Genomic DNA, 13,011 nt, shown 5'->3' with positions numbered 1-13,011 from the left:
CCCGGCCCCATCTCCTGGGAGCTGCAGGTGGAGGCACGGTAATGGTGGACGGAGAAGGCAGACAGGAGCCGCACGCTCGCGGACCCCCATCGCCGTTCCCCTCCGTCCCGACGAGCAGCTTGCACGGCACCGCGAGGCCGCAGGGCCGGGGACCCCCTACTCCCCGCCCACGATGGGTACCTTCGAGTACTCCTGAGCCAGCTTCTGGTACTTCCCCTGCAACTCTGCCGAGGCCATGGCCTCCCCCGCCCCGTCCGGGCCCGGCTGCCCAGGCCGCCGAGCCCCGCCCCCCGCCCCCAGCCCCAGACACGCGCCCGGGTTGGGCTCCGCCAGCGCCTGCCCGCTCGGCCACCACCGCCGCGCCTCCTCCTCCTCCACTTCCGGGTTCGCCCGGCGGGAGGAAGGCGGAGCGGGGCCGGGGGCGGAGCCACCGCCGGGGGCGGGGCTGCGTCTGGACGTCACCGCCCCGCCCCCGGCGCCGGCGCCGCAGCACGTGCGTGCGCAGCCTCGCTGGAGCGCCGGGGCTCTGCCGCTGCCGCCGGGGGCGCCATCTTGACGCATGGCCCAAGATGGCGACGTAGGATGGGGAAGGAGGGAGTCAAGAAAGGGAGAGCGTGAGGAGAGCCCGCAGGAGGGGCGGGAGGTGGGGGAACCGAGGAGAGGGGCGGTGGTTGCGAAGAGCCGAGGACCGGAAGGAGAAACATTCGGAGCGCAGCAAGAACTCTGGCGGATCGTCTCTCCGCCTCCCCTGCTGGTTCCCATGGCAACCGTGTGGCGTTGGCTGGTTAGAGCTTCAGAACGTTCACGGGGAGAGAGACCATTATCTTCCTCTGTCTCGTTATCCCGATGTGGGAGCACCAGGCATGCCCTGCATTGTAAACTCGGACCTCCCCCAGGTTTATAACGCTCGCTGCTGCCACCGTCCCCTGCGCCAGACCCTGCAAACCGTTGTCTTAGGTTTTGACATTGAAGTTCCTTTGTGTCGGTTCTCCGCCCGCTCCATCCACACCCCCTGCCCCCGGACACACACCACAGCTGGGCCTTCTTCAATGGATTGAGTCAAAAGCCGTTAGGAAATGACTCCATAAATAAATAAATAAATTTAAAAATTTTTTTTAAAAATTAAAAAAAAAAAAAGGAAATGACTCCTGCCACGCATGCAGATAGGGTGGATGAGAACAAATAACTGGAGGATTGAAGCAACACAATGGTCTGCCTGAGATACTCTATGGCATTTCTCTTGAATTAAAAGCTTGCCTCCATTCAACAAATATTTGTGGCCGATCTACTGTATATTCGATATTGTTCTAGGCATTGCCTTTATTGCAACATTAAAAATGTTCATTGATAGAGGAATGGAGACATGAAATTAGACTATGTTTGCCATAAATTACAACACAGCAGCTGAAGCTAATAACCTGGATCTGTATATGTCTGTGTGTATCTGTACGTATCAACATGACAAAATACTATGTTAGCAAACTGCGGGGCACTATAGGATGAAGAGATACATTTAAAAATAGGAAACAGGGAGGCTTGGGTGGCTCAGCGGTTTAGCGCCGCCTTCAGCCCAGGGCGTGATCCTGGAGCCCCGGAATCGAGTCCCACGTCGGGCTCCCTGCATGGAGCCTGCTTCTCCCTCTGCCTGTGTCTCTGCGCCCCTCTCTCTCTCTCTCTCTCTCTGAATAAATAAATAAAAATGGGAAACAATATTTGCATTGTTCATGAACATGTGAACATGTAGGAAAAATAGAAAAATATAGACTGGACAGATACACATCAAATTCTGAATAGTGGTCACCTCCAGTAGGGAAAAAGAAAGGGAAATGAAACGACAAAACAAAGGACTGTAAACTTTGGTTAATTAAAAAAAAAAACACACACACAACAGGATGTTAACATTATCTGTCTAGTTGGTACAGGAATTTTAGTTATATTGGCATTTGAGGATACTCAAAATTTTCTATGATTAAAAAACTGTGCCATCCTAGTTTCCCGTTTGGCTATGAGTAAGCCTGGGATTTTATAGTGAAAAGCTGGGCCTATATGCATTCTTCAGCGATTGTAAATGTATAAGAGGATTATAAACTTTTTAAAAATGTTTTTTTTTTAAATTTTCTAATAGCCAAGTCCTACTGTCCAGCAAACATTCAGAACAATCCTTTTAAATTATTATTATTAGTTTTCCATAACACCACCAAGCGGCAGAATTAAATATTGTAAAGTGCATTTTTCTGGTTTGTAACATAATGGAATTTTCAGTCATTTAAAAATAAAATGTCATCTCAGAAACAACATTCCAAAGAAAGAATGTGCAACTTTGGCTAGAGTGCCTTTGTGAGTTCATTTTACTGAGTTGAAAAATTTACTTTCCACTGCTTGATCTAGTTACTCTGTCAGATACACTGTTTTCAAATCCCCGTTGATAAGTCTGAATATATTAAAGATTCTCTCCCTCAAAAAAATACCATTAGGTGAGTGAAAAGGCAAGCCACAGAGTGGAAGAAGATGCTTACAACATATATATTCAATAGAGTTCTCTTAGTCTCTTATTCAATATATAAAGAGCTCTTACAAATCAATAAAGAGCAAGGCAATCAAAAAGAAAGATAGGCAAGAGACTTCAACAGGCATTTCACTAAAGAAGACATACAAACATCCATTAAATTTGAAAAGGGTGTTCAGTTTCATTAGCAATCAGGAGGAAGTGAAATTAAAACCACAGTGAGATACTACGCACACTCCCACAAACAGCTAAATTTAAAAGATTGAGAAGTGTTAGGATATGAAACAGAAGAAACTCTCATAAAATGCTGGTAGGAATATAAACTGGAAAAATCATTTAGGGTAAGATTTTGGTATTATTTATTCATCTGGAAAGATACATATTTATGATCTACCAATTTTACTCCTAGGTAGACTCTCAAAAAAAAAAGTGTGCATGTATTCACCAAGAATATTTACACCAGTTATTATTCATAAGAGCCAAAAAATATCTATCAACAGAATAGATAAGTGATTGTACATTCATATCATATTATGGGGTACTAAGCAGCAATTTAAAAAAAACTGAACTATAGCTATAGCTAACTACTGGTGAATATCAAAATATAATCCAGAACAAAAGCCAGATCCTCCCCCCCAAAAATTGCATTGTATGACTTCAATTATACAATGTTCAAAGAAATGGCAGAATTGAATTATAAGGTTCAAGGATATATGCTTGGGTAATATAACTAGAAAGAAAAATAAGGAAGTGATAACCACAAAAATGAGAAACCTGCTTGGAAAGGGACATGAGATGAACTTTGGGGGTGTTGGCACTATTGTTTCCGTGTTAACTTTGTGATAACTCCTCATCCGGTATATTTTTGTTTTGTGTACTTTTTGCTATGAGTGTTACATTTCACAATAGCAAATATTTTTTTTTTAAAAATCTCAATTATCTCATGTGCTTGCCAGCAATAGTTCCCAATCTGTAAACAGTATACTTATGGGGAATCTTGTGAATGAAGGTTACTTGCCTGGAATTATTGTAAATCTGCAAGTGCTATGATGATCATTAAATCATTTAAAAGCTTAATTGTTTTAGGATTTTCTTTTCAGTTGCAAGAATGACAAATCCAATTAAAACTAGCTTAGACCAGGGATCCCTGGGTGGCTCAGCGGTTTCTAGGCTGTCTTTGGCCCAGGGCGGAATCCTGGAGTCCCGGGATGGAGTCCCCGGTCAGGCTCCGGGCATGGAGCCTGCTTCTCCCTCTGCCTGTGTCTCTGCCTCTCTCTCTCTCTCTCTCTCTCTCTCTGTGTGTGTGTGTGTGTGTGTGTGTGTGTGTGTATCATAAGTAAATAAAAATAAATCTTAAAAAAAAAAAAACTAGCTTAGACCCCGGGGGTAGAGGGGGAGTGGATTTATTAGAAAGGTAAGTAAATAGCTCACAGAACAGGAAAAAAAGAGGAGCACAGGATTTCAAGTACAACTTAGACCAGGAATCTGACTGTTTTTGCAACTCTTACACTCAATATGTGCTCCTTCCTGCAGAGCTTCCTTTACTTCTTCGAGGTAGCAAAACAAAACAGCCCACAGGTCCAGAGCCTCCCAACTCACAACTCTGCCTCCCAAGAGAAACTAGGTTGCTTAGTTCCAGTTTGAAAAATCCTAGGGAAGGTCTCTGACAGCTTGGGTGAGATGCCCATCCTTGGATCCATAAGCTCTGACCTGAATTCTCAGTCACACAGGACAGATAGGTCAGCTGGAAAACCCCCTAGGCCCTGACCAAGCCTGGAGACTAGAGCATTCTTTTCCCAAATGAAGACTTCTATGGCAGATGCCACCAGGGTAGGCAAGGGGCACACCACTACAGAGGACAGTAAGGGCCAGAAAGCAACACTGGGACCCTCTGATGCAGACCCAAGGCACCCTGCCCCACTCTCAAGGGCATAGTGTACTCTCCATACACCCAGAAGACATCCTGGGAGGTGAGAGAGAGGGGCCAAAACTCAGAATAAATGAGCTTTTCCTGAAAGAAGGGACTATCGTAAACCTAAATAAAGAAACAAAGCAACAGTTTTGACTGAAGAGACTGGTAAATTACTGACAAATTAGGCTAATTAGGCTTTTACCTTCCAATGGAGAGAAGATTGTGAGAAGACCAGATCTGCCATAGAGAAAGGAAAGGCTCCATTTTCTCTGCACATCTAAGCATATCTTGAGTCAATTATGGTCACATAACATGAGCAAGAAAAAGTTTTGGTTTGTGCTATTCATACTCCATCCTGAACGATAAAAGATCTGGCATAAAGCAAGACTTGGGCACTTTCTTATACATCATGAAAGGGTAATGATGAAGAACAGAGCTGTTGGCCCTTATTTCAATGTTGATGAATAAACAATCATATATTAAATAAGGTGTCTTTAAAGAAACACACCTCAAATAAAGTTATTGATTCATTGAAGAAAATGTTGTGACCAGAGGCTTGTAGGAAGCTAGCCCTTTATTTTCTAACCCCATTAATTGCTAATTGAGTGTTTATGGCAATTTTAGAACCTAACTATTGCCAAGTAATGGGAATCAAATGTATATAGATTGGGATCAATGTGGAACTTCCCTTGATCATACAGTAACCAGTTATGCCATGGGGTTGCTTAGGAGATATTGTCAATCTGTAGGTGCACATTACTTCGTGGTACAATAGAGTCATATGTTTTCCATCTTAGCATACACCTGAAAATCAAGGACACCTTTCAAGCTTCAAAGCTCTATGTTTTGAAATCATACATTCTACTTCACAATAACCTGCTGTATGTAGCGGCTCCTATAGTGACATTGGAAGACCTGCTAGGCCCACCTGCACCTCCCCATACAGGCCTTAAGATAACTAAGCAACAATTTTTTCTGTTCTAGTTTTACAATCCCCATAGCTGGTGACCACACCTGACTACTGAGATAATGGACAACAGAGTCTGCATGAATGGATATAAGGAAAGCACTAAAGAAGTCAACCTTTGGGTCTTTTGTTATAGCATATTGTCCTTATGTGATTTATATTTTTAATCCAGTGGGAAAATGCATTATCACTCTACGGGTACAATTAAAGAAGGGTTTGGGGGAAGGGGAAGGAAAAAAAAGAACTTTCCTCCACTTGATTTTTCTCTTGAACAGTTAGCTCCAAAGTTCAGGTTTTGTAATGAATGCTCAGTGAGGCAAAATCTGAACAGAATCTGATGATTTGCAACTTTGAGGAGCTCAGCTCTACTAAAAATAGGAATTCTGGACTTTGAAGTTTTGCAACTCCTTCCTTCGGCTGAGCCCTAAAGCTTTGCCTCCCTCAGTCACAGAGCAAGAAAGAAAAATGACAGAATAAGCACAGAACCCTGACGCAGCGTGTCCAAAGTCACATGGCAGACACTAGCAGAATCATAACTAGAGCCCAGGTCCTTTGCTCCTGCTGCAGGTTGTATTTTCTGTAAGTAAGTGCCCATATGCAAAAAACCCTTTGCTATTTAGCTTGAAGATCAGAAGGTGAATGAGTCCTAGATTAGGGGTGAGGATGCCAAAGGGTGTGTTATACACCTTGGCATTTGTTTTCACTTGTATCTTCCTGAAATTAAAGGTACTGCATTGGAGCTATTTAAAGGGAAGGGGCGGGGTTGGTCTAAGATTTCAGGGGTTTCTCATATAATCCAAGGGCAAAGTCTGGGGGCAAGGAGGTGCAGGTAGGAAGCAGAAACAGAAACAGAAACATATTACTGCTTATGCCTTACCTTAACCCTGCCCGCCTGGCTCTTCACTTTATTATTGTCTTTCCCCCCTTAAGACTGGTTTTCTCTGTCTCTCTGTTTTATACGAGGAAATGGTCACGAACAGCACCCAGATTTCTATAAATTAACCTATCACATCTTTTTTAAGTGTGTAACTTGTTGTTGTGGACAGTTTTGAAAACACACGCAAAGAGAGAATAATCTAATGAGCTCCCATGTACCATCTAGCTTTGACAATGATCGACTCTGCCCTACAACTCCATCCATGTTGTCCCACCCCAGTTGATTAAGTTGAAACAAATCCCATACATCATATTATTTTTTAAAGATTTATTTATTTATTTGAGAGAGAGAAAGAAAGAGCATGAGGAGGAGGGGCAGAGGGAAGGAGAGAGAGACTCTCATACAGAGCTGAACACAGGGCTTGATCTCAAGATGCTGAGATCAGGAGCTGAGCCAAAATCAAGAGGGAGAGGAGGAGGCAGGGAGCCCAGCAGGGAGCTGGATCCCTCAATCCTGGGACCCTAAGATCTTGACCTGAGCTGAAGGCAGACGCTTAACAGATTGAGACAGCCAGGTGCCCCACATATTATAACTTTTTATTTACTCTTCTAGCAAGAGAATTTTCAAATTCAAATACATATCTTTTTTACATTGAAGTATAGTTGACACAATGTTACATTAGTTTCAGGTGTACAACATCAGGATGCAGCAAGCCTATCCACCATGCTGTGCTTCCCACAAGTGCAGCTACCATCTCCTGATGTCCCTTTTCTAGTCCTCTTGGCTGTAACAGTTTCTTGGACTTTCCTTGTTTTTGGTGACCCTTTTGAGGAGTACCAGTCAAGTATTTTGTAGAGTGTGCCTCAGTTGGGATTTGTCTAATGTTTTCTCATGTTTAGACTGGGGTTAGATTTTTGGAAAAAAGATCAGAGGTAAAGTGCCATTCTTAACATGTCATGTATCATAACAAGAGCAATACGAGCAACATGTCAATCTTGATCATCTTGATAATCTACTAGATGTTAATCTTGATAATATTGGACTGTGGTTTTAAAGAGCTTCATTTGCTTAAGCATGGAGTCTTTTCTTTCTCCATTCTTCTGCCTTTAAATTCTGATTTTGCTCTTTCTCTGGAGTGTTGGCCTATACAATGGCTATAAAACAAAGGATGTATATTGAGGGACAATGGGTAATAAGACCAGAAATGGGAGGACATGTTACAGTGGTTTGTTTCTTTATTTTAAGTAAATTCTATGCCCAACATGGGGCTTGAACTCTTGACCCTGGGATCAAGAGTCTCATGCTCCACCAACTGAGCCAGCCAGGTGCTCCATGTACTAACTTTTAAGTTTGGCCTTTTGGCAAGGGATGAGGGGAGATAGAGAGGTGGAGAGTAAAGACTTAACTTTCACATTTAAAATTTTTTTTTAATTTTTTTTTTACTTATTTATTTAACAAAGAGAGAGAGCACAAGCAGGGGGAGTGGTAGGCAGAGGCAGAGAGAGACATAGGCTCCCCACGAAGCAGGGAGCCTGATGTGGGACTTGATCCTGGGACCCTGGGATCATGACCTGAGCCAAAGGCAGATGCTCAACTAACTGAAGCACCCCCACTCTCACATTTTTGAAAGTCCACTCCTGAATTCTGCAGTATGGGCATCCTCATTGTGTGTGTGTGTATGTGTGTGTGTGTGTAGTAGAACATGCATAACAAAAAAATCTACCATTTTAACTATTTTTTAGGCATACATTCAGTGGCAATAAGTACACTCATATTTTTGTGCAACCATCATCACCACCCATCTCCAGAACTTTTTCATCTTTCCAAACTGAAACTCCATATTGTTAAGCCTTAACTCCATATTCCCCTGTCCCCCCAACCCTTGACAGCCACCAGTCTATTTTCTTTTTCTATGAATTTGACTAATCTAGTATCTCATAGAAATGGAATTCTACAATCTTTGTCCTTTTGCGTCTGGCTTATTTTACTTAGCATATGATCTTCACATTTCAACCATGTGGTAGCATGTGTCAGAATCGCATTCCATTTCAAGGCTGAATAATACAACCACATCTTACTTATCCATTCATGCATAAATAAACATTTTAAAAATAATAGCCACCCTAATGGGTATGAAGTAGTATCTCGTGTGGTTTTGATTTGCATTTTCCTAATGCCTATGATGTTGAACATCCTTTCATGTACTTATTGATATCCTCAATTTTTCAAGATGCTTTACCCTTCCCCATTGTTTATTTGCATACTGTACTGCAAATTTCACCATCTTATTCCTTGCCAGTGTCACACAGGATCAGAGTAAGACGCAAGCCTCTTGGACTCTGTAAGTGGCTGACTAAGGACAGGTTTGTATTGCCTTTCTCTGCAGCTCTACAAATGGTTCCTATCAGCAGGCCACAGCTGAGGCAACCAATCTACCTAAAAATGGCCTCCAAACTGTCCTCCCTGACTCTAGGCTACCCTCCTTGTTGCCACAGATTGCTAGTTTCATGCATTAGGAACAGTTTCCTATTTCCATAGGAAAACACCTGAATCCTTGGGCTTCATCCATTTTTCCCACATTCTACCTCACTGCTTGTGATTTTCAATCACCATCCCCAACACCCTTCTGTCTGTGAGGGCACCCCCTTCTGTTACTCTAAATGGCTTCTCTGTTCCCCACCATCTGGACACGTGCTTTGCAACATTAACTCCTTCCCTCTTTCTCAGTTACCTTTTTAAATCCTTCAGCATTTTAAAAAGCTGGACCCTTATTGGCACTTACTTTCTTTCTTTTTTTGAATGGGTATTTTATTTATTTGTACTTAAACCTATAAACCAACCAGACAAACTGGTACTATTATCATGATAAACTAAAATACAAAACATCTTCCTACAAATACCAGAATACCGAACAAATTAGGAGTTGTAGCAAAACAGCAGAGGGCAGAGGAAATCAATGAGGCACATTACAGTTTAACCCTTCACCATAACAAGGCTATTAACAAGTAAAGCCTGACAATCTCAGAAAATGAAAATAATCCTTCAGCACGTCTTTGTATTTTTACTTCCTATTCTTGAGGGTTAGATTCTAGAGCCTAAAGATATCCAAATTAATATTATATTCAGCTATCTACAGCCAGAAACATCTTTCATCATGTTGCCCATAGCAGCCAATGTTACTAAAACCTCTTTGATTAGACTCCAATCACTCGCCCCCCTCAATTGACCCAATAAGCATAATGAGATACAGAATGTCAAAACAGAGATACAGGACCCTAAAATACAAATCCTAGGAGAAGTAATACAGCCACTGCCCAAACTGAGATTGAATAATATACTCATGGTCACATATCTTCCAGGCTGTATGTTCACAGAGTAATTTGGGAATAAATCCATTATTTGCTGGGTACTGAAATACTTAGCGGTTTGCAGCCTTACACTATGACTTTCCCCAGCAGCTTCTAAGATGAACTCCAAATCGCCAATAGAATTTTGCTGGAACTGGATCTGGAGCTACAGGAACTCCTCTTCACAATTGTGGAGCTGACTGCTCTAGGTGTGGAGGTCCCAGGTCTGACTGTTCCAGGAATGGTTCTCCAAGACTGGCTGTTCTAGGTCTGGTTGCTCCATATTCGATGGTTTCCAGAAGTGTCCATCAGGTATCTCTGGTGATAGGAACAGAAGCCTGGCATTCTGTAGTTGCTGAGTTGTTCTGAGTCACACTATTGCTATTCTCTGGCCAGTTGTTGTTTGGCCACCTCTTACATTTCATTCCCTGGTTCTGGAACCAGGTCTTAACCTGCTCATAACTACGGTTCTGAATGTTGGAATGTTCTTGCACCTATTGGAGATTGAGGTATTTCTGTCTCTGGAATCTATCATCGAGCACATGTAGCTGGGTCTGAGAGAACACAGTTCTGATCTTCTGTTTCTTGCCCTGGGCTGCATCTTCCTTCTTCACTGCTTTCCTCTACAGAAGTGGGTAGTAGTTTTACTCTGGGACTGGTGGAAGAATTGGTGCTGTCCCGAATAAGCAGATCCATTGAGGAAGGAAGAGAAGGGATGTTCTCCATCTTGTGGGGTGTCTCAGCAGATGACATTTGCAAGGATACATAATTTTCTTCAGGCCCATAAATCTCAGGCATTGGAGAAGAGTCCCTAGGACTGGATGCTTCAGGGCCAGGAGGGCATTGGGGGTGAGTGGGATCCATACTCATAATGCTAAGTTGAAAGTAGAGGGGAAAAAAAAGAGTGAGATTGTAAGAAAGGCCCAGGTTTATGTATCATGTATCTAAGTGGAAGAGCTTAGAGAACATGAAGATCTCCAGATGTAAGAGTATCAGAAAGATGAGGGGGGAAGGTGCCTGGGTAGTTCAGTCAGTTAAGTGTCTAACTGTTGATGTCAGTTCAGGTATTGATCTTGAGGTTGTAGTTCAAACTCCATGTTTGGCTCTGTGCTGGGTCTGGAGCTGCCTTAAAGAAAAAAAAAAAAAAGAGTATCAGAAAGATAGGCTGAAGTGGGTCGCCACCACCATACCAAAAGCCAACCAGCCCAATCCAGCCATAGGTCAGCATTTGTTTTCTTTATATTGTTACTACACCATGGATTAAGACATGTTCCCTCAAGTAAACTGCAAAACTGTAAGGACGAGAACCAGATTTTATTCAGCCTTTTACACTGAGTGATGCCTGGGAATACACACACATCCAGGTTAGCCCCAGATGGGCTTGCAGCACCTGGAACGGCCTGGGGGACAGTCCATCCCCCAGAAGGAAAGCAGTCTCATCACACTCCCACAAACACAGAGCATTTATTTACTTTCCCCATTGAGTTTCTCACAGTTAGACTTTGTCCTGGATGGGTTTCCAGTTTTGCCCTCCCCCTCTGGGATGTCTTCCACTCTTCTCCTTCCTCCAGTGTCCCTCTTCTATGTTTCCACACTTTCTCCTCTGCACCGCACTTGGTTCCATTACAGAAGCCCATCCTCCCAGGGCAGCACTCCATTCCATGAGCTCAGTGGAGTCTTTTGGCCTGTCAGAGTCTTCAGAGCAGAGCATATATAAGGCCATCTATTTTTTATTTTATTTAAGAAAAAATTTGCTAATGTTGACTGCATCCCAAAACATAACTTCAGTGCTTGTCAGGCTACCAAGTCTCTGTCTCTTTACTCTTGCTTGCCAAGAACTCCCCCTCTCCACCAATGGCACAGAAAAAAATCCTGACTTGCCACATACATAGTACATATATTTATATAGCCCTGCATTTCAGGAAAAAAAGATTCTTTCCAAGCCAATCCATTAGCAGGACCCAAACCTCTCCAGTATTTCCCATCTCCATCGCTGTCATCTCTTGTCTGGATGCCTGAAAAAGCCTCCCAGCTGGTCTCCCTGCTTCCATTCTTGCCCAATTACAATCTTTCCTCCACATAGCATCCAGAGTGATCTTTTTTCATGGGGCGTGAACCCCCGCTCCTGAGATCACGACCCAAGTTGAGATCAAGAGTCAGACACTGGGCAGCCCGGGTGCCTCAGCAGTTTAGAGTCCTGCGTCGGGCTCCCTGCTTGGAGCTTGCTTCTCCCTCTGCCTGTGTCTCTGTCTCTGTCTCTCTCTCTCGAATAAATAAATAAAATCTTAAAAAAAAAGTCACTTAACTAAGTCATCCAGGTGCCCCCAAGAGTGATCTTTTAAAACATACCACTCTTCTTAAAATCCTCACAATTCCCGAGAACACATAGAACAAAATTAAGATTCTTTACCATGCTAATAACCCTTTATGTGATCTTGTCCCTGTGATCTCCTCACTTCATGTAGCAGTTATCCATTGCTGCATAACAAGATACCTCAAAACTTGGTGACCTAAAACAGTAACACTTTATTATTTCTCATGATTCTGTGGGGTTTTCTGCTGGTCTCTCTTAAGACCACTCACACAGCTGCAGTCATCTTGATGGAGCAGCAGACAGAGGGTCCAAATGCTTCATTTACCTATCAGGCAGTTGGTGTTGGCTCTTGGCTGGGCTCCTCAGTGCTTCTCCTTGTGGCCTTTTAGTAAGCTAGTAAGCTTAGTGAGCTTCTCTGCAGCACAGAGAGGTTCCGAGAAAGTGATGGCAAAATCTCAAGGTTCCTTAACGTCCGGGCTCTGGAATGTGTGCATTACTTCTGCCATATTCTATCAATCAAAACAAATCAGGATAACTGGGTGGCTCAGGTGGTTGAGTGTTCGACTTGTGATTTCAGCCCAGGTTATGATCTAATGGATTGTGGGATTGAGCGCCACATCAAGCCCCAGGGAGTCTGCTTGAGATTCTCGTCCTCTCCCTCTACCCCTCCCCACTGCATTCTCTCTCACTCTCTCTCTCTCAAATAAACAAATATTAAAAAAAAAAAAAAAAAAGAAAGCAAGTCACAAAACAAGAGCAGATTCATGAAGTGGAGAAAGACACATCACCTTTTGAGGGAAGGAGCAGGACCGCTCATTACAAAAGGATGTGGACAAAGGGAAGCCTGATCCACTGGGGGCCAATATTAGAACAATCTCCTCATCTCCTATACTGCTCTCCTTTCTGTTTCTCAAACATACCAATCTTCAGAAACTTGGTACTCGTTTTTCTCCAGTGGCATGTCAGAATTTCTCTGTAGGAAGAATGTAAGAGGACAGATGTGGTTGAGAGCGGGAACTGCATAGGAGACTTATCTAAAGTTGAGTTTGGACAGTGAACCCACTGTACTTATTTAGGATGGTTTGAAT

General features: G+C 43.1%; 1 protein-coding gene and 1 pseudogene across 1 annotated transcript in view; both read right to left on the bottom strand.

Moving 5' to 3' along the window:
• The window catches only part of PPP1R21 (protein phosphatase 1 regulatory subunit 21), a 65,497-nt gene extending 65,122 nt beyond the window's left edge, over positions 1-375 (bottom strand). The window contains exon 1 of the mRNA XM_041756468.1: positions 181-375. Coding sequence (XP_041612402.1) covers positions 181-237 — 57 coding nt within the window. The 5' untranslated portion in view covers positions 238-375. The remainder of the gene's footprint in view (positions 1-180) is intronic.
• A 6,585-nt stretch (positions 376-6,960) lies between these two features.
• On the bottom strand, positions 6,961-12,759 carry LOC121491755 (annotated as a pseudogene).
• Positions 12,760-13,011: the final 252 nt, after the last annotated feature.

This window comes from Vulpes lagopus, chromosome 5 (genome assembly GCF_018345385.1).
Source record: "Vulpes lagopus strain Blue_001 chromosome 5, ASM1834538v1, whole genome shotgun sequence".
Lineage (NCBI taxonomy): Eukaryota > Metazoa > Chordata > Mammalia > Carnivora > Canidae > Vulpes > Vulpes lagopus.
Note: the sequence above shows the minus strand (reverse complement) of the source record. Positions and strands in the feature narration are given on the sequence as shown.